We start from the raw sequence: 27761 nt of genomic DNA, 5'->3' as shown, positions 1-27761 counted from the left end.
AAGAAGAAGTCATGGTGTTTGAAGAGTAAAACAGTAGGGGCAAGCCCAGCATGTAGTGCAAATAACATATGGGATATTTGTTGCTTTCACAGGGTTATGTCACAGACTGATGAAGATTAAAATTAATTATAAATATTTTTATTGTTGTTTATCTTGTATCCAGCTTTACTTAAGTTGAAGCCAGTTGACGGTCACTGTGCTGTGGAAACAAAGTATGTGAAAACAGTGTGTTTGCCTAACTTCCTCTTTCCTGTTGGGACTGACTGCTTCATTTCAGGATGGGGTGTGACAGAGACAGGTATTTGTGGGCTAGCTTGTCTTTCGTTGGTGCTTCCTTAGCAAGGTGGCCTGGCACCTTCAGGGGCAATTGCTAGATCGAAATGTGGGTCTACGCACTCAGTGAAACCAAGACATGGAATTCAAAATTAAAGACAGTTAAACCCTCCTAGGCAAATTAATCATTACCTGGCGTCATCAACTGTTAGATCAATCAAACCTGTCAGAAAGTTCTCCAAAAAAAACCTTCACTTTTTTGTTTGCCCTCTGACACACCATGTCTTGGTTTCATCTGGAGCCAGCAACAGAAGCAAGAAAATATCAAGAGAGAGAGGCTATTGTATATTGTGTGTTTCAAGACAAGACCAAGAAAGACTAGAACTTTCACATGGATTTCCAGCCCATTGGGTCAGATAAAGCTTTTTAGAAGCAGCATCTGGATCTTCAGATGCACAGAAAAAAAAAAAATCCAAAGCTTTTCAAGTTCGTCCAGTGCTATCCAAAACCTTTCTTGCCCACAGTAAATCCTGAGGGGAGAAATTACTATGCTTAAAAAAAGATAATGACAATTTTCTGAAAGATGTATTTTCTCATGTGCTGATTGATGTGTTGCTGTAAAGCAGCAGAAGGAAAACGTGTCACTGAAGCTGCAGTAGGTGTCCTACTGCTTTGTGACTGATACAGCCAGATATGATACTTAGGACCAAACTCTCCCTTCTGATGTAACTCTCATTGAAGTCCACAAGAGACAAGCGTATTCATTTGATCAGAATGCACCAACAGAATTTAATGGACTTTTTTTTAAAGCTCCAAATAAAAAGTCTCTTAAAAAGGGTATGGGGATTTTTTTTTAATTTTTTTTTTTTCCAACAAAGAATATCGAGTACCCTGTTCATGTTCAAACTAGATGGCTCCTTCTTTTGGCAGAGCTATTATTAGCATTTCAGGAAACCACTACAGAAATGGAATATTTCCTGAAACGCAAGTACAACCAAACTTATAAACCACCTTTAATTATCTAAAGATATAGTGTGTTGAAAATCTGGCTACTGCCTTTAGATGTCAAGTTATGTCTTTAGATTCACTATAATTAATCATTGCCTTTAAATACTGTATAATTTTCAGTTTTTATCTGTTTCATTAATCTAGTGGCACCAGTCTGAGAAGTCCTGAACAGGTCTAAGTCCCACTGGAACTAAAGGGAGTGGCAGACCAGCACCTTTGAAAAGCAGAATGCCATTGATACATTTAGATCGAATCTGAGCCAAATTCTGGGTGCCCAATTTTGCTTTTGTTCAGGCAACAACCTAAGTGTCCTGAGTGAAGCTTCCAGGTTCAAACCATGTTATTTCAGACAAATACCTTCTGGTCTTCTCAGATTAGTCCATGCATTTCCTCATTGCCACCCTCAACTCCCCTTTCCCATCCAAATAGCAAACAAGCTCATATTGTGAACAAAGACAACATATAACAGGATTGGAAGGTGACTCTTTTTTTTTGGTGCGCATCCTGTAGATGAAGAATCTCATCAGCTGTTAGATGCCAATGTCAAGTTGATTTCGCAGAGGCAGTGCAATGCACCAAGAGCATATGATCATATACTGGATGAAAGCATGTTCTGTGCAGGAAATCTTCAGAGGCCTGGAGTTGATTCTTGTCAGGTCTGTTGCTTTTTCTGTATTTGAACAGTAATTTCTCATGTAAATAGTCAGGCTGTGCAGAGTAATAGGTTTGGAAGGGTACTGCATATGTATCTGTTTCTCCTATCAGTATATTTCAACAGCCATCATCTTTCTTCAGTACAGTTTAAGATGTATATCCCTAGAGCTAATGTCAGCCCTGTCAGCCACAGGCAGATCTATGGAAGCTAGAGACCTGCCTGGAAAAGTTTGGCTTCTGAGGCAGTTTGTCATAACAACCTGAAAATTTAGCTTTTTTTCTCTCCATTCTATTACAGCCTCTGCTATCAGCAAGAATTCCAACTTGATCTTCACTATCAGAGCTAACTCTTATAGAGAAAGTCAGGATTGATATTTCTTTTGATTACACTAGTGCAAATGTGAAGCAATTTCATATTTACAATGTTTTAAGACTGGGTAAGAGCTTCAGCAACGCTTCACCTCTGCAAACATAGTAAGCAATAGAAACCACCAATAAAACTAAATAAAAAAATGAGATCAATCAGCTCAGGATAAAGTTCTGTTGTTGTTATTTTAGGGGGGGGAGGGAGGAAGGGGATATCAAGAGCTTTCTTTTTTACCTGGGATCACGTCTTTATTTTTTTGAACTCAGGCCCCAAACGCCTGGTTTCATGTCTGGGAATTTTCATGTGACCTTGTCAGATATATGTCACAGACTTAAGCAAAACCTTACATCTAAGGAAGTCTAGTTTCATTTGACCTCATTCCAGAAGAATTGCAAGCCTACTCAGGAACTGTTGGTACATCTGTTAGGAAAAAAAAAAAAAAATCACTCAAAGTCTTTTAATGAGGGAAGGGAATTCTCATAGTGGTAAATGTTTTGCTTCATGTTTTACACTTGTATTGCTCTTTCTCACCAGGGAGATTCTGGAGGCCCTCTAACTTGTGTAGAAAATGGCTCCTACTATGTGTACGGCATTGTGAGCTGGGGTGAACAGTGTGGGTTAAAAAACAAGCCAGGAGTCTATACCCAGGTGACAACATTTCTCAGTTGGATTAAATCCAAAATTCGGTCTGAGTCAAGGTCACTTCATTAAGAGACAGCATTTGGAACAGCAAATGGTAAGCTTGAGAAATTTACTTATTTTTTTAGTGTTTTCCCCAACCTCCTCTTCCTCAATCAAAAACTTTACTGATGCTTCTTATGACCCTGATGAGCAATCCAAGGTCACGATCTTGGAAAAGGCATTAGAGTGGTTAACAGAATGTTGATTACAGTCTTCCTGTTTGGGGGTTTTGAAGTAAGCCACCTTTTTGTAGGCAAAACAGATGAGAAACTAAAGCAACTCCAGTTCTTCCCCAAATCAGTCACAGCAGCACTCAATTTCCAGTTTTGCTTTTCAAGCATTTGTCCCTGAAAACTCTGCAGGCTCAGCTGCTACCACCTCTTCCCTCTTCCCCTCATGCCCTCTGCTGAGGTGTTTTTTCTACAGTCACTGTAATCTGACATCTGACAAAGCTATTAATATGTGTTCTCAAAGTCAGTGGCATTTTGTGAATATATAAAATACATCATGCGCCTGTATTTGCAAGACTGGGGCCATTGGAATAATCTGAGGAGGGAGGATCAGGCAGGAGAATTATTTTTAAAAGTCCTTCTGTCATGCTAACAACCCTAAATTCCATCAGTGATGCATTCCAGGTTGAAAAAGCAGGAAAAAAAAAATCACTAGCAGAAATACTCACTTTACTTCTAATGAGAGGAATAGTCATTATGCTCCAGACCCACAATGATACACATGTGCTTAACTTCACTTCATACCAATGAGCCCTAGGGGCTTTTAACCCCCTTTGAAAACTTGGATCTAAAGCTCTCGGATAATTCTTGGGTTTTTAGAAGGTTTGCAGATAGAATGATGTATTTTTGTCCAATGATTCTGCAGCCCTAAAGGGAAATTTAGAAAATGGGATTGGTATTAAACCAGGACATAAAAATAGACATGCTTGCATGTGAAGAGTGAATTTGTTAAAATTGTGATGACTCTTTCATCTGAGTTCTAGGGTTGACAACCTTCTCTAAGAGCCACCTAATCTATCAATAGCTACTCCTATTGCATGAATTTCTAACAAACTAATTCTGATTTTTTGCATCAGAAGATTTGAAAAAGACTAAAGAGCTAATTGTGATCTGAATACATCCTGTAAAACGAGAGCAACCTCTCTGGTATCCATTACAAGATGTGATCTCAGTTAGTCAATGATAACTTTGCTTCCATTGGCCCTTGTCTTGTTCATCTGTTAAGCCATCTAAATCGTGCTTTTGTATCCTCTTAAGCCAGTGGTGCCAATAATCCAGGAACATAAGAGTCTCCAAAGATGACAAGTATGGAATCAGATTCATCTGATTTATTCAATATAAATGATTTTATATTCTACCAATCAGGTTCATTCCTCTGTAGTACAAAGCTGAGCCTGCCAGTCATCTAGCATTAATTTCATTTACAACTTTAAATAAATACCAGACTCTGTAATACATACAGTGATAAATAACAAAGTATCCACACAAAAATAGAAAGATCAGTTTTAAGTTGCAATGTTTAGATTGCTTTTTAAAACAAAACATTCATAGATGCCACGTATAGTGCTTCCTGGAAAACTGGAAAAGCTATAGGATTTGCAGGAAAGCTGAAAAAAATATCTAATTGTTTTGTGTCGTGTTTCTGCTCACTTCTTATACAGCTGCATTTTCCTTCTCTTGACTTGCAGAATTTCTGAAGCATCAGGGTTAACTGTGACTTGATGACATCCTTCTGTATCCGACTGGTCCTGTAAGATCAAAGCCAAGTAAATTGTGAGGACAGCTAGTGGACAGGAGAAGGTTTTAATTGCTTTATTATTCTGTAAAAATATTTACAAATTAAAAACTAACTCAACTGGCAAACAAATGGGCAAAAGCTGAATTACTGCTCCATGCTGAACAAATCTCTACCATGACAACATGCAAATAACTGACCCATTTATATAATTTAGATACTACAAGTATCCCAGGATAGAATGTGCTCAAGTCCTAATTTCTAGAGCAAACCAGCAAACACCTGAGTTCCACACGGATAACGCACCTGTAGATTTCTCTGGGACTATCAGATCTTAACCACATGTAGGACTTAAAATGATACCGTCTGCAGTTTCTGCTGCCTGTATTAGTCAACCGTAGTTGTAATTCATTTCCCGAGTAACTTTTCAGATTGAATAAATCAGGGATATGTCCTATTTCTTTTGGGCTGGCTTATTGTTTGGCTTGTTGCCAAAGTTAAAACTTAAATGAAACAAGTATTTAAAGTGCAGAGCTTCTCTTTTATTGTAACTTCTATTGTAACTTAATGCTTCCTAACAGTAGGGGCTACAAGGTCCTCATAAGGACTTTCGCTTTCTTGTACTGGGACATTGCGGAATAGGACCCACACCTGCGGAGGTGTGAGAGAAGGAAAACCTGGAAAACCCCAGCTTGTAATTTCTTGCCGCTTGGGATGGACAGGGGTGGAGGCAGCTGGAGCACTGCCCTTCACTAAAAGCCTCCCTCAGTAACTGACATTATGCTGGTAGGAGCCTACACTGAGCTTGTCAGTACAGCTGTCAGTGGAGATTACATGGCAACATAGATGTGCCTTACAAAAATTAGGAAAAGAGATGGGGAGTTGTATAGGGAGTCCCTTCTTCCACTTCTGCTCTCTGTAGAGATACCAGGAAGCCTAGAGATATGAAGACATCCACAAGCTAAAAGCAATGTATCCCAAAATATTACTAAATTCTACCCTGTAGCATCATCAGCCAGGACAGTGTTGCACTCCATAGAGGACTCCTTCAAATTAAGGTTTAGCCACAGCCACAGAACTCAGTGAGGGAAGTATATATATTCTGTTTAAATAATGGGAACAATTGCAGTCTCCAGGGAGCATTCAAAAGCATTAAATGGGATGTGTGCTTGCCTGCCTGCCTGCCTTCTGGTGAACAGTGCTGTTGGGATTTGTGAGAATGGTTTACTCTACTTACAACTCCAGGTTCGCACTGAGCAGAAGCGCCTTGCAATTCCATTTCCCGAGCATATGCCAGCTCAGCAGCTCTTCTTGCCATTTCAACTTTGTAAGAACCTGGGGGAGTCCAGCCAATGCCTTTGATCCTGTTTAAGTCAGACTTGTATTTGACCTGAGAGAATGAAACATAGGCCAGTGTATATTATTTCATTTGACTCTCAAACTGCATGCTCTGGATCTTGAAGAGAGTGCATATCAAGAGCAACAGGATCAATAATAAACACATTGTTCATTCTCAGCAAACAGACTTTAGTTCTTCTAAGAATAAAATTTTGTTGATAGGTAAGGTCTGCAAAGCACATTGCCACAGATAGCTCTTAGCACTTGAATGGACAGTTCTGCTCAGCTATACTTACATCACTCTGAAGCTTGTAGGCCTGCTTTGCATGCTTCACATTTAGCTGCTCAGGATCACAAGTGTATTGGTGAAGAGGCTGCCTGTAGTTAACGTTGCTGACAAGCTGCTGGCTTCTCTTAGCATGGAGGAATCCCGGCTGGTTAAGGTGACTCTTGAACTGCACCCTATTTTGGGCATACCTACTCCTGTATTGGTTGTCACTCTGGAGCTTCCCCACTCTGAGGACATGCCTGATTTTGGGATCATCATTTGCACTGCGGAATCCAATCTGCTGCCCTTTATCTCTCAGGAAAGCCTCTCTGTACTTGTACTGCAGGAGGAACAAAGGAAAATATCATTTTCAGATTACATTCAAATTCCATTATGAAATAACTTATCCTCCCCTAGCTATCAATGCTTCCCGTAGTGCATAGAGACCAGGGGTTTGTCTGATACCAAACTGTATCACTTAATCTAACATGACACTCTAGGAGAAGGACCTCTGTGCTAATTGTTATAGGAGTAGAAAGTCTTAGGGACCTCCAAAATATTCATCTCTTGAAAGCAGCCACAGTTCCTCTTACTCTTATACTGTCTGTTGTACACAATAAATGGCTCAAGCAATGCAGCTCTTCCATTTTCAGTGTTCTTGCCAACTGCAATCTCACATGTTCAAGGGTGACCCACTCTAGTCAAGCTCATGCTTTGACTAGTCATAGCCTAGTACATGGTTTACTTAAGTATATCATAATATATCTTTTTCCCAAGGATAGAGCTTTGAAAGAAACACATCAATCTGTTTCCCGATATTATTAATGGGAGTCTGTAGCTGGAAATCTTTGCACTTATCAGCATTCGGTTTAACAGGGTCACCAATTTTCCCAAACCAGACTACAAGGTTCACTTATGCCAGAATTTACCCATTTTTATGGGGTGGGGGTGTCATGGGAAGAGGGCTGGGAAGTGTTTGAAATAAAACAATTCTTACATCACTAGCAATCTCTCTTGAAGCCTTTGCTGTCTGGAATGGGATGGCGTCAATCCTAAAATCATAGCCAGATGCCCTTGTCTGTTCCCAAGATGTTTTATACACTTTCTGTGTTGAAAAGAAAAGAATAAAACAGTCATTTCCCCCTGCAGTTTCTTAAACATAGTCCCATGACTGCATTAATAAATGTTTTATCCTACTGGGTTTATTTGTATCAAGAGTCATCAGTACCATCTTCAAGGTTTTGATCCACTTCTATAGCACTTCAGCTTCTTTTCTATTCTCCATAATGATAAAATGTCTCAACTGAAAAGTGCCACCAGGGTTTCCTTCTGTACTTGAATGGGGTTGTTTCTGATTTAATTTAATTTCTATTAGAAACTGCGATGCATCAGCCACATCAATATTGCATTGATATTGCCCTTATTCTCTCTTTTGATGAATCTACTTGTAGTGTCCTGGGTTTCGTGGCATCATAATTTAAACACCAGCTATTTCAAGCTTTTCTAGTGTTCCCTACCTCAATCCCCAGCCACATGTGGCTTCATTAACTCATCTGGAATAACAGCTACTTCTAACGTATTCAACGTGACTTTGAGGCTATAAAATTCATTCACAACCTGAAGAAAAATTGATGTAGATTTGATTCTTCCATTAGTAGTATTCTTACAATAACTTCTAATTTTCTGTTCCCACTACACAGCCACTGTATCTTAGCTGACACTTCTAGTTCTCCCTTCCAGGTTCTATTCCTTTGCTTTTCTTAAGGCTTTGGTTCATCCCTTCTGGTGTTTGTGATCACATGAAATCCAGCACAAAGTCAACTTCACATTTCAAAACATGTTCTTGCGTTTTACTGGTGAATTCAGCACTAGGCGGTGTTTAATTTGCATGTAAACTGAGATGGCAAAAGTCTTGCATGAATTGGTAGAACAGTCCGCGTAGAAGCTATGTAAGTGTTACTGTAAGCCCTGCTAACGGGTCTAGGGCTGATGCTGTATTCATGTGCAATAATCCCTTTCCCTTTACATTTTTTTCCTCTACGGCTTCAAAGAATGTCAATCCTAGTTGTTTCTTTCAGCTGTAGAGAATCTCCTACCCAAACCAAGAAGTTAAAGAATTTTTCAGATTAAGGGCACTCTGACCCTACAGTTAAAGAAGGCCGGGAATAAAAAGTAGGGATAGACAACATGCCTCTGTCTGGGGTAGTGTGGCAGCACAACCCTTTAAAATAATCCTACTTACTGATGCCGTTGCATCTGTGTTGATGACAACTGTGTCTAAGGAATCAGTCCAAAACAAAGTGTTGCAACCTCATGAAGACAGATTGCATAGGTAAGGAAAGAGAAGGATTCTCTTCCCCTCCCCCACCCAAATGGAAGTTCATGGTTTTAAATTTGTTACTAACTACAGCTAGACTGAAGGACTGAAATGCTTAATAGCTTCCTGCCTTAGAAAACAGAATCAATTCTCAAAAGGAGAAACCCCCCCACCACACACACACACACACACACACACACACACACACGCAGGCTCAACAAAGAACTTAGTGTCTACACATACAGGAAAGTTATTTCATTTCCAGGCAAGTTTGTTTTCCTTAATGAGCATTACAAACCCTGAGGTAAAAGGCTCTGTTACTTACATCGCTGATTTGAAGTGCATTCTGGCGGGCTCGGATAAAATCTGGATGATCGGGAGGCAGGGTGTACCTGTGCCTGGCTTCGGAGTCTCCAGCCTTGTACAGCCTCTGGGGAGTCAAAAGTCATTGAATTCAACTGATACTGGAAGCAAAGTTGAGGTCAAATCATTAAGGTGTAACAAAAGTTAAGATCATTTATAGTAAAATCAAACCTACATCACTGCACTGGAGGTAGCTATTTTTAGCATGAATCAAATCTGGAGAGTCAACCACAGTAGTAAACTTCAAACTTTCTGGCTTCTGACGGTACTTTGTCTGTAAGGGATATGGGGGAAGACAACAACAACAACAACAACAACATCCAAGAGGTTTCTGTTAGATAGAGATAAACCAGGATTCTCAATACGTGATAACTGGAGTAAAACATAAAAATCACCTTCCTGAGGCCACAGTATTAAAAATACACTATTCTGCTTTCGTCTCAGTTGCTCTTTCAGCTAGGGAGTACAGATGCCACTATATCACTTCAGTGGTGCCCAGGCACCAGACTTATTTTGTCTGTGCAAGCAGGGTTTTACATTGAAAACTCACATGCGAACAGCTGTCAAACACTACGCTTAGGACAGCTCATAATTCTTCTCCATTAATATAGGATACTGAACAGGCTAATGCCCCCTGCAATGTGATTGTCAATGCTTTGTCTTTCTTTATCACTTCCATAATCACCTGCTTAGAATTTCCTAATAGAATTCACTGCATTTATTTATTGCTACATATTTTGTTTACACTCTTGCGTTTCATTCAGAATGGAAAATATTCAGCAGGTGTCACACAATGGACTTGCATCTCCCCGTACTGCTTCTTGGTAACTTACACTTTGTATAAACAGGCTTCTGCATCAAAAGGAAGTGATAAGCTACATTCGTACGTGTCATGTAACGAGGAGCCTTGATGGTAAACAATTCCTACAGATGTGCTAGCCTATGAAAGATTTATCAGTTACCTCACTGATGAGCTCTCCAGCCTTCTTTACGCTTTCTATGTGCGGAGATCTCAGAGCCATCCAACCAACCCCTTTCATGAAGTTCAGGTCTGATTTATAGCGATGCTGTTAAAAATGAAAATCGTTAGCTATCAGTTTTGCATCCACAGCTATTAAGGTTTTTAAAAAGACTTTCTGATTCATATTAACATTTTGAAGTTTTTCATTTGCCATGCATATATCACATCGTAAAGCCAAACTGTTTGCATTTGCTCATTCCACCAGGAATTAAATAATGTATCATATGCAAGTTATAAGAGGAGGCCCCACAAGTGAATCAGTATGACTCAAAGCAGTAAGTAATAACCTGTTTGTACTGGCCGTAAAAGAACCCCTTTTGAAATAATTTTCTGAGGTGAATTCAAGTCAGGAATACTAATTATTTTATCTGGTGCATACTTCCTCGTTAACCTCATGTCTAAAAGGAGACCACTACTCTGTTCTAACCACATTAAAGGCCTGCTCTACCTCCTGATTCAGTAAGGAAAAAACAAGATACATCCAATAAAAAGTGAAAGATAGTAAAGCACTCCTTCCTCCAACAATTCTGATTTCTTCTTCAGAGTGACACTGGATCACTGTGTGACTTTAACCCGACTATTCAGCTTTTCAGAGTCTCTCTATATGCAAGATGGGGATAACAAACGGTTGGCTCAAAGAGGTGCTGTACATTACTCTTACTAGACAGTGATGAAATCAGACAAAACCATCTTGATCATTTCTCTGGATTCCTAACCTGTCCGTAAAGGCAGCAGACCAAGTCCTGAGGTCCTTATTCATTTCATAGTCTGTCCCTTGTAGGCAAGCTCTAAAGTATACTCTGATAAGCTCTAAGGACTGTCCCTGGAAAAGTTACTTTCCTTTAATGTAAGCCACCATCACAGATCAGTAAAGGCTAAAAATCTAGATCTAAGTAACTTATATGCCATCTGTTACCCATTACAGCAGAAGATAGGAATGGGAGTTGGAATGACAAAGAACTGCATCCAGCAACAGTTTCTATTCCATCCCAACAGCATACTGTGAGGACTAGTCATTAGGCAAAAGGAGGCATCTGGAGAGCTCTGCTGAACAATGTACTGGGAAGCAAAAGGTTTAATGAACCAAGCAGTGCTGATCTGCAAGGCAGGGTGACAGGAATGATCAATGTGGAAGAGGAAAGCATAAACTGAGATTTCCGTGACTTCACAGAGAGGGTACATAAGGAATTGCTAGACAGCCTGAGAAGTAAGATTAGAAAATTTTCCTCCGGGAGTGGCTTTACACGCATGTACTTCTTTTATTATACATACATATATTCGTATGTGTGTGCGTGCATGGATACATGCATGTACATATACACACATACATCTACAATGGACTGCTATGAAATATTTTTGAGGACTTGATAACTAAACTTCCAGTGGTGAAAGAGCAACTAAAATGTAGTTGATAAAGTCTGCTGTCCCCACTGAATACATTCTCTAAGGTCTGTTGTGAAACTGGAATGGAGATTCCCTTACTGATTCCTAAGCCCCACAGAACTTGCTCCCTTATTTCTGTTGTCCTACATTTGGATACCTCAGTTTCCCGGGGTAACACCTTTTTCTTTCCATCTGACAGGGAATAAAAACAATTGTGTATCATAATAACAAAATCCAACAGGGATTCTTCAGTTGGATCATTTGCTTTCATTTTAAGACATAAATCACAGTGGGTTCTTTTAAGGTGCCCTTTCCGGCAATGAAAAACGCATTCAGGATGGTAGACAGCAAGTACACTAAGTACTAAGAGGGGCATGGACTCTGCATTGCTTTGATTGCCTCTCTGACTTTCATAGATGGAATATTTTCTCATCAAATATCCCATCACTTTGTCTCTTGATAAAATCTTGAGCTCAGTAAACAATCAGTTCCCTGAAGACATATAAAAAAAAAAATCAGTACAACTTTTTGAGCAACCTTTTTCACTTCCTTGCTGAATCATTCAGTTTCTTTTCTTATACAACAAAAAACAGCCAAACAGAGCTTCCTGCTACAGAGCGTCTAACGAAAGATGACACTAGACCCTAAACTGTCAAAATACAACTACCTGCGTACAGGCAACTTTACACATGCACTCAATATCTGCATCTGTTTGGAAGTAGATATGGACAACGGCTTGTCCCCCTGAACAAATGTACACGTGAACATGGAAACATACAAAGCTAACACGGATGTTGCCCATGTTGATTCCATCATTTTGGTGATCAAAGTTTGTCTGAATCTACATTTGCATGAGTAATTTTTGTTAATACTTCTGGGGAACTGGTTGTTTGATATTACCAGCTCTGTTTGTAAAATGACCTTGTAACATGACATCTCAAACTAGCCTCTGAACATTTAACCTGTGATCTAACCAACTGAGAGATGATTTTGTATATTCTCCAGCTCTAGAACAAGTAAATATGGACCACAGGCTCATATTTTCCCATCAGACTCATAACATGAGAACCTCTCTCTGACTCACATAGGTTCCACATGTGTGCAGCAATCAGACATCCTGCTGCTATGCATACTTAAATTTACAAGGTCTCTTTCTGAAAACATCGCCCCATGTCAATATACCATTTATGCCAGTCATACAAGGTTTTATTACTGCTAAACTCAATTTGCAGTTAACAGAAAGTCAGTCTTTACCTCACTCTGCAGCATATGGGCTCTTTTGGCCCATTTCATCTTCATGTCTTCTGGGACTGCTGTAAACTCATGGATTCTCTTTCTGTAATCCTGATCACTCACTAAGGCCTGGGCTTTCCTAGCATGAACAAGATTCACCATGTCCATGGGCAGATGGCATTGAGACCACGCTCCTTGGGATCCTTTCTTATACTCCTGTTCACTCTGTAATTTAGCAGCATGCAAGCAATGCAGCAACCTGGTATCATCCAAAACACTTCTGGCACCAACGTGCTTTCCTCTCTCCATCACGAAGTTGTATTTATATTGGTACTAAAAACCAAAAAAGGTAACAGAGACAAAAGGTCAAAGTTAGACTGGTTACTCTAGCTAATTAACTTAGGATAAGTCTTTGAAACGCCTATGGTGCCTGCAAAAAACAGCCAGGCTATACAGCACTAGAAAGTAATCGTTTGAATCTCTCATTGCTCTCAAATTTAGATACCACTGTAGTTGCAACATTTAAGTTGAGCACAGCTCAGCACATGCTCTGAATATGCCCAAAGCACAGATCACGTTTAACCTCAGATCATGCATTTTTATTTTATCTCCTATAGAATTATATTTCCATTAGGAGGAATAAGAACATAAAAGAACCAAACAAGAGAAAGACAAAAAAATCTATACAAGAGAAACACCATGCACTCCGTAGCCTTCAGATTTGCAAATGCCACCTAGCTATTTGAAAGAGTAAATTCAGCTCTCCTGGATCAATAACTATGTTGAGAAGCCTAAGATGGTGGTCTGAGCACAAGAATAAGCACCAGCAACTCCTCATTCTCATCTTAGCTGGAACTATGACTCTCCCTATGATCTTGCATTTATCCTCTCTGTGAAATGGTGATGATGATGATAATGATTATTTATACAGCATCAACAGGGTGTTTGGAACTTTAAAGAGAAAGCCCGGGCCCTGAAGAGTTCATAATGTAGTTGAAATGGGATAATAACACTTATCTACCACACAAGAGAGTTGTGAGGATTAAATTACACTAGCTAATGTTTATAAAGTGCTTCAAAGATGAAGGGCCAAATTCAGATCTGTTGTAAGTGGATGTAATTCTATTATGGACTTGTACCCTTCCGAGCAGATCTGAAGCTATAAACAAAAGCACTGTGCAAAATATAGTTAAGTATACATTGTAAATTACAACTAGATATAGTTGCTTCATAAAACAAATATATATTAAATATATTCATATTTTATCACATTAGAGAAAAAATATATAACTAAAGGCTACACAAAGTTAAGAGGTTTTTTTAACTTAATTTTAGTTTAACTGTAGGTGTTTCTTATAATTTATTTCTGAAACTTCTTGCAGGGAAAAGATGAAATTACACTTTCTGAAAAAACAGATACCACCATGTCTGAGCGTTCTGCAAATAATAATCCAAGAGAGAAAATATTTTTAAGGGCAAGAAAATTTGTGTTCCTTCCTTCAGAAATTAAGGGGACAGGAGCATCCACTAATTTTCACATCCTAACCAGACGGGCAGCTCTTGATTTTCAGAGATTCAAAGAACACTCAGCTTCTTGTGACTTCATTTCAACTCAGGGGCACTAAGCAATTCCAAAAGCCAGCTCAAAGCTGGTGGACAGAATTAGTGGGCGCTTTACAATACGAGCAGCTGAAAGCCTGGAGAGCTTGGAGAATCTCTTTGATTTGGCTGTCTATAAATACTTTAATTCACTAGCTATTTCCCACTGGAAGATGTTTAACCAAGCTTGGTTCCCGATTAGCAGTGATTTTTTTTTCAAATTCACACAAAGAATCTCATTCATAAGTAATACATTCTGTCTCACACTTGTCTCACATGGTTATGGAGTTGCTTTAATTCAGTACAATCTGCTTTAGACATTGTTTTACATGAAGTTAACAGAAATTAGGCAAGATGGAAGGTTGAATCATTCAACTCACATCACTAGCAATTTCTCTGGAGGCCTTGGCAGTCTGGAAAGGCAGTGCTTCCGTTGTCAGCTTGTAGCCTTGAGCACGTAGATTATGCCAAGATTCCCTGTATTTCACCTAAAGTAGGAAAGGCACAAGTAGATTGCCATTTCACTTTTAAATGCTCGAAGGAACAAACAAAGTCAGCCTCTTTCATTTGTTAGTCTGAGTTATTAGACTCTCACTCTTCACATTCAAAGGATTTTTTTTAAAATTATCTTTATGAAATGATACAGACTCAGACAAAACATATGTCTCATTCCTTACGTAGATTTAATTTACTCACAACTGCATACATGTTAATGGAGATAGATATCATTGTAATCAAATCAGGGAAAGCATAAATACAATAGATCTAAAAATTCCTCGACTTATCCATCATTCCTTGCCACTGTGCAATTCATCCTCCAGTCCAAGGAAATATAAGAAATATAACAAACTCTTACATCACTGAGGTTGGCTGCATTTATTCTTGCCCGTGTAAACTCAGGCAGACCCAGTGTTGGTGTATAGCAATGCTGACTGTCCTCTCCTGCTGCTTTATACAGACGCTAGAATAGATCAAAAAAGACAATTGCAATTCATTTTCTCTAATGTTTCAAAAATATAACAAAAGTACTTAAGTTGTTTATGATTATGACAATCATTATCAGCCAGCACAAAAACAGCTAAGAATATATCAACACAACTGCAATTGTGTGGGGTTTTTTTCCTGGTATTACAAAGCTTCTAAATTAATTGTTTCATACATATCAAGATGTCAACCCACTATACTCTTCGCCTTACATTGGTATGTTCCCAGCAGGCCAAAAGGCCTAAGAACATTAAGAGCATTATGAATATGTATCAAATAAAAGGGTAGATACTTCCAGTAGACTGGCCCTATTTTCTAACTTTCATTCTTCCTCATATTATTGTAGAGGCTTTTGATAATTTGCTGATAGGTTTTGTCTTGTTTTCAAAAATTAGAAAAGGGATTCTTTTTCAGGAGGCCTCTAAAGAGGCCACACTATTCAAGTGCATCCCCTCAAGAACATCCACCAGAATGATGTTCTGAGGCTTTGTTTCACATAGAAAAAAAAGCTTAATAACAGGATTCTGTATGTGCACTATTTGGCATAAAGAGATTGAACTGAAAAATGGCACTAAATGTTTGTCCAGGAATAAACTGTTTGTGTTCTAACTCTGTAAAAGCAGAAATCAGTGATGTTTTCTTTCTTTTTGATACATTCTGTTTTTCAGAACAAGGCTGTCTCCCTCTCTGCCAACCCCGGCTCGCTGCATTTTGAAAAGCATATTTTCCAATTCACATTAGAAGAGCCTACCTCATTAGCAATCATATTGCTGAATTTTGCATGAAGGAGGCCAGGAGAGTCTGTCACCGATGTGTACTTGAAGGAATGTGGCTGCTGACGATATTTACTCTGAGTTCACGCAGAAAGAAAAACGAACAGAATCACTAAATTGTGTTGTCAGATAAGGGACTTTTTTCTAACATTAGCACTCTAGCATTGCTTCCTGTGCTTAAAACACTACTTTGCAAAGGATACCTATCTATTAATCATTAGACTAATTTACCTTTTGCTTCTCTGGTGCATGCTTGTCTCATTAGTGGAAATTAAGAGCAAATAAGGAATTCTCTGTACTTAAAGAAAAACGTGCAGATTTGCTGAATACAGCAATGAGGTTACTTCACCTCTTCATGTCACTAAAACTGGGTAATGAAATTAGAGGAAAGGCAGTGCAATCCAGACAGAAGATGCTGCACAAGCCTGCTGAACTTTTTTGTGGGAAGGACGTGATTCCACTTGGTCAGTGGTGCTAAGTCAGAACTGTGAATAAAATAACTGCGAGCTCACTGCAAGCAGGGATCTATTCACTGGAATGCAATTTTCACATGCAGTAGATCCACGATTTGAAACTAGCAGAGAGTATAAGGAGAGAACACAACAGAGGGAAGAACAATCTGATTACAAAGGGTAATAGGGAAACAAAAGGGGAACAGGATGCAAAGGCAGCAAGTGAAAAACAGACTAAGATTGCAAAGCAGAAGGAGAGTTGAGATTAGTATAATGGGCACTCTGGCACTGGGCACTCTGGCAAGTCCGTTTAATTTTGGAGAAATAACACAAGATGCCTAATAGAGCGCATGCACTTATTTTTAGTCGAAAAGGCACATTTTAAGATCTAAAATAAATTACATAAAATAACAACCATCTGGGTCTGAAACATGGGATAAAAGATTTGTAAAAACAGTTAGTAAAGGAAAATCTTGAACTCCATCAGTTTCACCCATCTGCAGCTAGGACATGAATGGAGTGATCAAATGGAAGGGGAGGGAGCTTAGAGTTATCCAGCAAGTCACTTTGCCAGCCCAGTTTAATAGAAAGACATCTGGCAAACTCTTGTTTGCAGTGGAGAAATCAAAACCCTCTTTTGTTACCTCGCTAATGAGGTTAGAAGCTTTCTTCTTTTCTTCAATCTCTAGGGCCCCTGGAGTAATACATCCAACTCCTCGCATAAAGTTCATGTCAGACCGGTATAAACTCTAAGGGAAAGCAAGCAGAAGTAATTACAAGTTTGCATTTGAGATGCCCTCTATTTATTCATCCAAAAATACCCAATAAGGTTATTCAAATAAATCCATTAGAATTAGCATCTGCTACAAAGAGTTAATATACTTTACCCTACGTTCTTTTGTTTGTGTGTGCATGCGTGTTTGTGTGTGCGCACATTCGTCATGAACAGGCGTAGACAAATGTAAGATTCTGAAGAGTACTAAATCCTATTAACGTGAATGATACTTGGGATCCCAAATTCCATTTGTACCTTTGAAAAGAAACTTTCCCTAGATATATAACTTTTACTCATATGTAATATATAAGTCATATCTATATATTATGTATAGAGATATATAAAATGGGACTAGTTATATTCTTCAGTAAAAGCCGGGAACTTTTAATAAACCGAAATTCAGACAAAAAATTTTTGCTTTTAAATGTAAGCAGGGAATATTAGGGAAAAATATTGCCGTGCCATAGTATCGATTTTGTTAAAAAATGTTTTCTAGACCATCAAATACAGCAGTGAGTCATTGCAAATATTAGTTTTTCAAATGCTACCAATAGTTTAGAGCTGGATACATTAAGACAAATACTGTTGCATTTGATGATGAAAAGAGTGATGATAAGGACAAGAATCATTTTATTCTCTGCTTCAAAAAAATTATGAAGGCCAAACAATGAGTAAACACAGTTATGCTTATTTGCTGCACGTGTGGAAACTGCTACTGCTTATTAAGGGAAGAACTAGCTGTACTTAATGAGGAGTTTTGGTTCAGCAGGCTGCTTGTAATATAAATGAATTATATTTTCATTCTATTCAACCATATGTAGGAGAGCATCTCTCTCATGCATATGCCTGTCCCGTGTTAATCGCTGGACTCAAAGACATCACAGTGTTGTGCACAGGAAATATCCTTTGTGAGTAGATAAAGGACAAAAGCTAGGCCTCTTTCTCACCTGTTGCCAGCTATTAGAGACAGGTGGTAACAGAGGTAAATGCTACACTAAAAAGTGTTGCTGCCAATAAACATTTTACTCCCAACTCAGAAGACAGGCATGGAGGGAAATCTGCCTCAGAATCTCTGATTATGTGTGCTTTCACTCAAGTTAGGGCAGCACAACTGGCAACTGATGTTAACACTTGTTTGAATACAGTCTGCCATCTTTCAGACTGTTTGTTAAAAGTGTAAAACTGATATGCAGTGGCATTTTGGGCCAGATTTGTTTTTACAATATAGTACCTCCTGAGGACTCCTGAGGCAATATAATCTGTTAAATGCCCTTTGCTCAGTGCTGCGCCTCCAGACACAGCCTACCCTTGAATTCGTAAGGCATCATCCAGTTAATTCTACTCAAGATTACATACTGGGCTAAATTCATCCTTATTAGAATTTCAGTGGTTATATCTTGGGCCATTGGTCTTGTACAAATCAGATATATCTTTAAACAACAGACATCTCGCTTGTGGAAGTACACATGAATTACACCCAGATGCAAATCAGCTCAAAGATCAGAGGGTAAACTTTGCATGGTTAACAAGACCTTAAAAAGAGTATTTCTCTAACAGTACAATCATCCCCACTTGCAAATACTTCTCTGCCCAATCATCAAAGACTATTGTACTTTACATCTTGGAATGGTGTGATCACACACATTGTACAACTGCCTAGTAAGATAAATGTCTCATTCCTGAATGTAATCAAGGGGGAACAACCATTGTTCATCCCTCAACTGCTGTTCAAACACATACCATCAGCTGTCATGGTCTGGAACAGAACTATCTTGCATCAGACCCAGTAGGGAAATATCACTGGAATGTTTTGAAGTTACCTCACTTTGTAGTTTATGTGCATTCTTGGCACACCGCAATCTCACATCATCAGTCAATGAAGTGTATTGGTGTAGCAGCTGTCTGTACTCTTGCTCACTGACCAAAGACTGGGCTTTCCTGGCATGTACCAAGTTTATCATATCCAGTGGCAGATGGAAGTGAGTCTTCGTATGCTCAAAACCTTCCTTATATTTCACCTTTCAAATTAAAAACAGATCACACATATATCACAGCAGGGTAAACAAAATTCAGGTTTTGATCAAAAGAGACATTCTCCGTATTTCTCCATTTTCCACCATAAATTATTCTTTTTAAAAGTAAGTTCCCTAACATGTCTAACTGTACTGTGAATGACCAATATACATAATTAGAATATGCTGCAGCCTATTCCAGGTCAAAATAGTAGCCATCTACATTATATTTAAACAGATTGAGATTTTTTTTATAATTTTCATTTTTTGTTAAAACTGGATTCATCTAATCTGTAAAACTATAAAATTGATAAATGAATTCTTAATTCACTGCATTTCTAGAAAGCACAACAAAAAGTTGAAGCTACTGCCTGAAGATAAAACCCAAACAGCCATATTTAAGTAAGAATCACCACAAATCCTCATTCTAAATATTTGTTGGTCTTAACTGATTTAGCCAGCTTCATTTTACAGTTTCAAATGTTATTTTTTGGTGCAGAGGGTTCCCCCACCTGTTAGCTCTGGCCAGGAAAAGAAAACCCTAGGGATCTTCAAAGAATTTTTTTCACACAAAATTTCCACGTAAGTTTACGCATACTTCAGATGTTCAAGACAGCTCATCCAGATAATGAACATCCAGAATTGTTAATGCTCAAAATAAGTTAAAGTAACTTGGCAGATGGCCAAATTCTTCCGACATTTATTGTTATCTGTATGAATCTAAGCATATCATCACACACGAAAGTATCCCAGGACAAGCCCAGCACCTATGGAAATCCATGAACGCATTCCCATCTATATCCATGATCAGCCTTGTTATGTGTAATTTTGGTAAGGAGATAAATAGTTCTTTGGAGATTACTTATGTAGTTAAAGTGAGACAAATGTTTCACTGCTTTCTGGATTAAGCCACAGTGTTTAAAAGGTACTGAACAGTCACAATGCTTATAGACAATGAATGAAACGTGCTTCTTAGCATCTCCCACGACCAAGTGGGAACCATGGTATGACCGTAAAAACCAACCTGAAATTCCGTAATTTCATTCATTCTATAGCCTTTCAAGAAAACAGTAAATTGAAACTAATCACTGAATAATTCTGTATCGCTACCGAATTTAATTTACTTGTGTGCAAAGAATAGTAGTAATTGTCAACCTAAGCCACCTCTGACCGACAATTCTGCAGATTAAAATGCTCTATGCCAGGAAACAGTGGCTTGGAGCTAGGGGTGTGCAAGAATGCATGCACCTGCTTTTACTGTCAAATTAACGTTATCGTAAATAACGATATAATCATGATGTTATCATTCTTTCACAAAATATCTAGAAAGTGCAAAAGAAAGCCTCAGGTTTGAAATAGTATGACAAGAAAGAAGTTAGCCCATAGCTAAGTACATCTTCCATGAGGAACTACGTTCTGTCAGGAAAAGAATTCCAAAATACCCACATCTTCTTTCTTGTACTTACATCACTCTGTACCAATGCTGCACGAACTGAATGAGCAATATGAATATCACCATCCAGGCCACGTGAGCCAACCATCTGCCCTTTCATTTTCTCAAATGCCTCCTTATACTTGTGCTGAAAAGGAAATAAGAACAGAAAAGTGAATACAAGTGATGAAGCACAAGTATCTGTTAAAATTGTTAAAATGCAAATAAAAGGGTTCTCACATTACAGGAGAGCTATGGACAATATATTCTGGCTAGACTTAATACGCCAATAAATATCAATAAAACTTAAGAGGATGTTAAGAATACCTCATTCGTGTAAACATTTTAATATTTTATCCCACACAAGAAATACACAAATTAACATTTACAAAAAGCACAGGTTAGTTACCTGCTATTACACAGGTGGTGGAACACAAGAACCTAGTGCAGGTGCTGCAGGTTCCACTGAGGAACCTCTCTCCAGTGGCTTTCTAGAAAACTCAGAACAACAAGTATCCTATCCCTGAAATTAATTTATACCCCTTTACAACCTGCAACACCCAAGACAAATGCTGAATGGTAGAGCTTCATGAGCAAGCTCTCCACTGCAAACCTTGCCTAGCAGATAGTGCCTGGCAGCTCGGGAACAATCCCTGTGACCTGCCAGCATGTGAGCTGGTCAGCTCTGCTCATAGGTGTTTGCTTTAGCAAACTTTCGCTTGCTTAGTTACCAATAGCACTTCATTGCACCTATACTTGCAAAAATCACAACAATGAACTAGACTGAGGCCGAATGTCTCCCAGCTGTAGAGTTGGCTGGACAAGCTGTTTCCATCAAGAGTCACTCAGCAAAGCAGAAAGATTCTGGAGTGACTGGGGTATCCTACTGGACAATATCAGCCATAAGTTCACTTACATCACTTATGATTTCACCCGAAGCCTTTGCTGCCTGGAAGGGAATGGCATCTAGTTTCAGTTGATAGCCACCATCTTTCATCTTTCCCCAGGATTCCTTATAGCGAATCTGGTAGAAAATATGGAACAGAAGTGAAGCAGAGTAGCTGTTCAGGTGGTTGACATTGCAGCATTACTGTTATCCTCGCAATGTATGCATGTTAGCTACATTCTGTTCTAACACAAAGCGCTAACGTAAATGAAACTGTCAACAGACAACAGGAATAATCAAATCACAGATGTCCATTATAAAAATGTACCTGTTTGTTTATTCTTAATCTTTCTAAATTAATAGGGGTTTGATATGAAGTTTGGTAAGAAGTTTAATATCTTATTTTACTTCAGAAATATTTAGACCATAGAACGATTGCACACTAGGGAGAGGAAAAAAAGTTTTGTGTGATTTCCTGTGCAGGACAAATTGCAAAGCACTACTGAATTTTTTTTTACTTTCCTTCAATATTTTAAAAGGTCTGATTTGTACCTCACTGATATTCATAGCGTTTAATTTGGCCTGAAGGATTTCAGGGAGATCTGCCGTTGGTGTATACTGATGCTTTACACTCTCTCCATGCTCTTTGTATAGCCTCTGCAAATAGAGAAAAATTTAGTAGCAAGTACTCACTACACATTCAGTCACTAGTTCAGATAAACATTAACAAATAAGTTAATGAAAAGCAAGCAGTACAGAAAAATGACAGCAGAATTAATTAATAAAGGCAATTGTATCAGTTAAAAAGTATTCAAAAAGTTTTGGGGCATGGTATACCTATCAGCTAGAGTACACTAGAGAGGAACTCCTTGAAGTTCTAAGGGTATAAATCCATGAATATGAAAATTCAGATATCTGAATATTAATTTGATAAGATTTCCAACACATGGGAGTAGGGAGAGGAAGAATTAACAGTTTTTATTACAAATATGCAGCCATGATTGGCCCACAGACACTTCTGTCACGCTATAGAAATCTGGGGACCTCAGGTTCCCCAAACATGTATCTTTCTAAAACTGTTAATTTTTAGCAGGTCTCTGCGCAACTACTCCAATGTTATTTCCAGAGCTAGCTACAGGGAAGTGCTCAATGGTCTGTCAATGGCAAGATATAAAAGCCTTGGGTCCTGAAATAGGTGTGATGGGCCACTCACATCACTCTTTGGAGGAAGCGTAGCAGGCTCACTCAGGACTAGCTATCTTTCAGATGTCTGCAGACAGATAGGAGGAATTCTATCCAGTTAAGTGGAATTTCATTCACAATGACTATTCAAAGTTCATCTCTTTCAAATTATTTTTCTTTCTTATCTTAGTTTCCTCCTACATTGACACTGTAGTTTTCAGACCAGTACAGATAACCTCCAGTTTCTTTTTATTTTTTTTGCCTCAGGTATGACCCATGTCTTGACCACTCACCTTGTCTTTCCTAAAAATGTGATTCTATCTGAGAGTCTGAGATTAGGCGGAGGTTAGATGAACCTCAATGTTAAACTCTGCTGTCACTTTCTGTTGCAGACAGACCCTCTTATATAGTAGCTCCATGAGAGCAAAGCCAGTAAGAACTCCAGCATGTGAAGGTGTAGAGTAGAAGACTGATTTTCACTGTGGCTCAGTGGAACAAAATGACTTATATTTATCCTGCCTGAGATGCACGTCTTTTGAATCTTATTAATTAAACCAAAGGCATAGACACTATATGTGTTACAACAGCATGTGTTTTACACAAAGTCTTTCATCTTCTTTTTCATTTTAAAAATATCTATTTTCATAATAAAACACTCTCTCATGTTTGAAACTTGTCTTTTTTGAGTGACTTTTGCGTATTATTCACTTCTGCATTATCCCAGTTAAGTCTACAACAGTTCTAAATCACTCTTCTATTAAAAATAAACATGTTTAAACACCAAACACCTTCAGTTCTTTCCTTTTAGATTCCCCTCCTGGATTTCTCTCTCAGCAGGGTGACAGCTTGAAATTATTAGTTTTTTCTTTCCTGCAATGCTGCCTCACATGTCGTTTCCAAAGAATATGCAGAAATTGAAATTTGAAAGATCTCTCTGAAAAGGGGAAGATCCCCAAATGTCTTCCTCCTCAGTGAATCTCAAAAGGCCTAAAGTCTCTAAGAGCCAAAGGCTGGTCTTACTCCTAACTTTTACTTCTGAAAAAAAAATTGGACATTTGTACATGACACTCCCATTCACTTTAGTGCAGTCTCATGGCTTTCCATTCCAAGTTAGAAACATGCTCTTTGTGGGATGCACCACACCAGAACACAGAAGTTTCATGGTTCCCAAGGATAATCTCAGAGAAAGAAAGAGAGAGAAAGCCAGTGCTTCAATCAGGTCGTTCAAAGAGGATACCACTCTTATAATCATAATGTATATACATTATAACTTACATCCACAGCCTGGTTATAACTAATTCTAGCCTGGATCATCTCAGGAGTGTCTTTAATACTGGTAAACTTCAAAGCATATGGATGCTGACGGTACTTCTTCTGTTGAGCAGAAAAAGATCAAAGCTGTGAATTTTGTGCTGCTCTTTCATGCTATTTGAAAGAGAAAAATCATAGGTTGCCGGAGATTAGAGTGAATTTGTGAACATAATTATTATTCCTCTTTCCTCGTCTTTATGTCCTAGGTACTTTCAGATTAATATTTGTTTCAATTTAACAATAATCTTTTGTCGATTAATATTAAACTATTTCTCCCCAAACATAAAGAAAACATTTCAAAATCAGATCACGTCTACTAAAATAGTCCAGGATTCATGATTTGAAAATCTTTTTCAGATGGCTTCAAATACAGTATGACTGATTACATTTTTTATTTAGAGTTTCTTTTAGCAAGAAATGGTGCACAATTGTAGTATGATAACAATGGCAATGTATGATAACAATGGCAAACTTATTGTTTGAAGGTTTAGGTTTCCTCCTAACACTTATCTATAGCAAAACTGTGCAGTCATTAACACAGTCCCTAATTATTATGGTATATTTTAGAGGTACTGATATTAATTCTCCTTGTTTGAAAGGGCCCATAGTAACTTCTGACAGATCTTGCTATATATACACATAAATAAGACGAAGGCTGCTTGATGGCAAAAGGACATTTTATCCATATGGCTCAGTCACTAAAAGCTTCCCTTTCTGCATTGGTTGTTATATATCCATCATTACTCTTATCTCTTCTCCAAATAGAGTGTACTAAACTTTCCTGATGCCTGAGATGAACTCTCAAATCAGTAAGCGTGTTCATGGCTCTTTTGGAAATGGTCTATAGTTCAGCATTCAAATCTAAAGGCATGTAAGCCCCCTTTAAACTGAGCTGTGATCCACAAAAATATGTTTGAGGTAATTCCCTGATTCTTTGGGAATTCAAAATCCTGATGTAAAACATGTTAACTCTTTCAAGGGATTACAAGCCTATGAGCAATGTTTCGGTTTCAGAGCCAAATCCCTTAGCTATGAGTAACTATAACAGAGTTTAACTGGAGACATAGGTAGCTTACTCTTGCTCCTGTTCAGTTGTGGAGACAAACGTTAGTTGACCAGAATAGCTCTACGTTTAGTTCTGAGAAATATTATGGAAATTGCTTTTTAGCAGTATTACAAGGAGTATTCACAGTGTGTATGTAACGGAGGAGACTCATAGACATCCACAGTTATTTAGTACTCATCAAAAGGTTGATATGAACAGCCTCGCATGTCAAATTTCAATATGGCGAAATCTTCACTACTGCTGCATCAGGAACAACCCTAACCCAAGTCAGAACTACTATTTAAACGGGATCATGCTTTAACAAGTCAATTCACTCCTTAGCATGAACTGCTCTACAAAAGTGGCAGTCATCTAGGACAAAGGTATGCCCTGGAAGTATTTGCATTATTTGACGTTTGGGCACAGATTCACTGTTACTATCCTAGCTGGCACTGCTGCACTGGCTTTTATGAAGTTACCTTGTTTTACACCAGCTGAGAACCTAGTTGTGTGTCCAAAAAGTCAGTTTTCACTACAGACGATTGTAAGGGGAAAAAATAAAGTCAGAGATTAGGCAAATGTGAAAGGGTAACTATGTCTTTGCTGAGACACTGTACCAGTGGTTACATTTTTTTCATTAAGTGAATGGACAGATGATTCCTGCATCACCAGTGCTTATCTTAAAACATCACAAGATTCAATCTCCTACTGAAGCAGGTTTGGCCAATAGGACTCACTCGGAAATCACTGAAACAGAACATTGTAAACCTTTTAACCATTTCCACCAACACGTCCTTTGAAGGCCTAAAGGAACTGGAGTAAAGGATTCTGGAGCTCACCTTTTCAAACAAGTGGTTATAGAAAGAAATAAGGATAAAAAACACTGAGAAAGACAGACAGCTACAGAGATATCTACATGAATTTCAGTATCTAATGTGAATACATATGAAAAAAGGAGTAAGAAAGAATTTGTATCTCCTACAAAAGATTGGTGCAATGACTGCATCTTTTCATCATCTTTTCTGTTTTGCTTCATTAAAAAGGTAGGCTAGTGGGTAGCAATTGAGCACTGTTTGATTGCCATTATTATTCATAATATCATTTGTCACCTACTTTGTTTTTGCAAAGGCTATATGGACTCCTACTGGTGTGTGTTTGGTATCTGGTTTCCCTCTAATTACCAGTCCTATCCCTGGTTTTGAGGGCTTTCATGTGGTATGCCTTTTTCTTTCCCCTTTGAGTGGAAATTATTTTAATTTTATACAGACATTTTGCACGCATTATGCAGCAAATTCTGTTACATGCTGTCATGAAATCTCACCTCACTAATGAGTTCTCCTGCCTTCTTAGCCTGCTCCACATTTAATGACCCAGTGGCTATCCATCCAGCTCCTTTCATCCAGTTCAAATCTGCTCTGTATTGGTTCTGACAAAGGGAAAAAAAAAAAGAAGTCCTATTGTTGGTGCTCATACACCAACACATCAAGTGCCTTTAAAAGATTCAGACAACTCAGCCCCAACAATCAAGTCAAATTAGTGCCTGCTTTTGTTTATTCACTTCTGTGCAGTTGCAAGAAAGTACAAAAAAATATAGAATGAGATGGCGGTATCGGGACTCACCAGCACTTGCACAACATGCTTTGCAAAGCAATTTTTAAAAGTGGTCTATATCTTACTGTCATTGGTAATTCTTACTCTGACTGTGCAAAAACTTCAGCATCTGGTGTGCATTTTTTAAAAGGATATTAAGGATTTACAACTATATGAAAATGACACTTAGCGCTTCCCAACTCCTATTCTTGTGTTACACTGGAGGGAAAGCATTTCATTTGTTTTTTTTCCCACGCATCTTTAAGGAGGAAGGACACAGGTATACTTCTGCCTTTCCTCACAAATCTCTTATATCAACAGGCCACTAAATTCCAAAAGCTTACACAAGCACTACATCTGGGATTCCCAAAGCAGCTAAATGTGATTCAGCACCTACATCTCAACAAGACTTGCAGATATAGGTATCTTAGTTTCCTTTAGAAGTTCTGACTTAAAAACTCAAGAGTGGCAAGTCTGACTTTCGGTAACCATATATAGTGTCAGACTGTGCATATAATGGTTATAGCGGAGTATGTGGCCATAAAACCTTAAATATGCACACCTTAAATACATCTCTTGGGCAAATTAGTAGTTAATATTAATGGTTTTAATATTAATTGTTTAATAGTTTAAAATGTTAATGCATAAATATGTTATGGCCTTAAAAGCATAAACATCTGAAGAAATTCAGCCCTAAGCATCTGAAAGGGTTGAGAAAAACTGTAAAGCTCTGGACTTACATCACTTTGCAATCCGTAGGCCCACTTGGCCCACGCCACTTTCATGTCAGTAGGTAGAGCAGTGTAGTGATGGAGGGCTGTCTTGTATCCTCTATCTGTGGCCAAATTCTGAGCCTTTTTGGCATGGACAAGGTTGACCATATCCATGGAGACGTGGAACTGACTCTTTGTGTCCTCAAATGCCTTCTTGTACTCCAGATTACTCTGCAGCTTTGACATTTGAAGGGAATGAGCCATCTGTGAATCTTCCTTCACAGCTTTCACTCCAATCAGCTTACCCTTTGTCTTCTCATAACCTTCCTTATATTTTATCTGGAAAGAAACAAAT

At 38.4% G+C, this 27761-nt stretch overlaps 2 protein-coding genes across 7 annotated transcripts in view; one reads left to right on the top strand and one right to left on the bottom strand.

The window, feature by feature from the left end:
- HABP2 (hyaluronan binding protein 2) overlaps positions 1-16035 on the top strand; it is a 36806-nt gene extending 20771 nt beyond the window's left edge. For 4 of the 6 annotated variants that reach the window (XM_009668645.2, XM_009668649.2, XM_009668650.2 and 1 more), the window contains 4 exons: positions 164-298; positions 1792-1937; positions 2837-3038; positions 4683-4794. In XM_009668645.2, coding sequence (XP_009666940.2) covers positions 164-298; positions 1792-1937; positions 2837-3013 — 458 coding nt within the window. In that variant the 3' untranslated portion in view covers positions 3014-3038; positions 4683-4794. Of the gene's footprint in view, positions 1-163; positions 299-1791; positions 1938-2836; positions 3039-4682; positions 4795-15903 lie in introns of those variants that run through there. The other 2 variants (XM_068951686.1, XM_009668647.2) reach the window with 1 other exon arrangement.
- Positions 3052-27761, bottom strand: part of NRAP (nebulin related anchoring protein) — a 55546-nt gene continuing 30836 nt past the window's right edge. Inside the window, exons 24-42 of the mRNA XM_009668651.2 lie at positions 27434-27745; positions 26425-26529; positions 24023-24121; positions 22118-22222; positions 21596-21703; positions 20714-20827; positions 19056-19253; positions 17105-17209; positions 15987-16085; positions 15108-15212; positions 14632-14739; positions 12674-12985; positions 9978-10082; positions 9191-9289; positions 8978-9082; positions 7333-7440; positions 6364-6675; positions 5967-6119; positions 3052-4742 (exon numbers count right to left, since the gene is read on the bottom strand). Coding sequence (XP_009666946.1) covers positions 4641-4742; positions 5967-6119; positions 6364-6675; positions 7333-7440; positions 8978-9082; positions 9191-9289; positions 9978-10082; positions 12674-12985; positions 14632-14739; positions 15108-15212; positions 15987-16085; positions 17105-17209; positions 19056-19253; positions 20714-20827; positions 21596-21703; positions 22118-22222; positions 24023-24121; positions 26425-26529; positions 27434-27745 — 2754 coding nt within the window. The 3' untranslated portion in view covers positions 3052-4640. The remainder of the gene's footprint in view (positions 4743-5966; positions 6120-6363; positions 6676-7332; positions 7441-8977; positions 9083-9190; positions 9290-9977; positions 10083-12673; positions 12986-14631; positions 14740-15107; positions 15213-15986; positions 16086-17104; positions 17210-19055; positions 19254-20713; positions 20828-21595; positions 21704-22117; positions 22223-24022; positions 24122-26424; positions 26530-27433; positions 27746-27761) is intronic.

This window comes from Struthio camelus, chromosome 7, assembly GCF_040807025.1.
Source record: "Struthio camelus isolate bStrCam1 chromosome 7, bStrCam1.hap1, whole genome shotgun sequence".
Taxonomy (NCBI): domain Eukaryota; kingdom Metazoa; phylum Chordata; class Aves; order Struthioniformes; family Struthionidae; genus Struthio; species Struthio camelus.
This window is presented reverse-complemented; position numbering and strand designations above follow the sequence as displayed.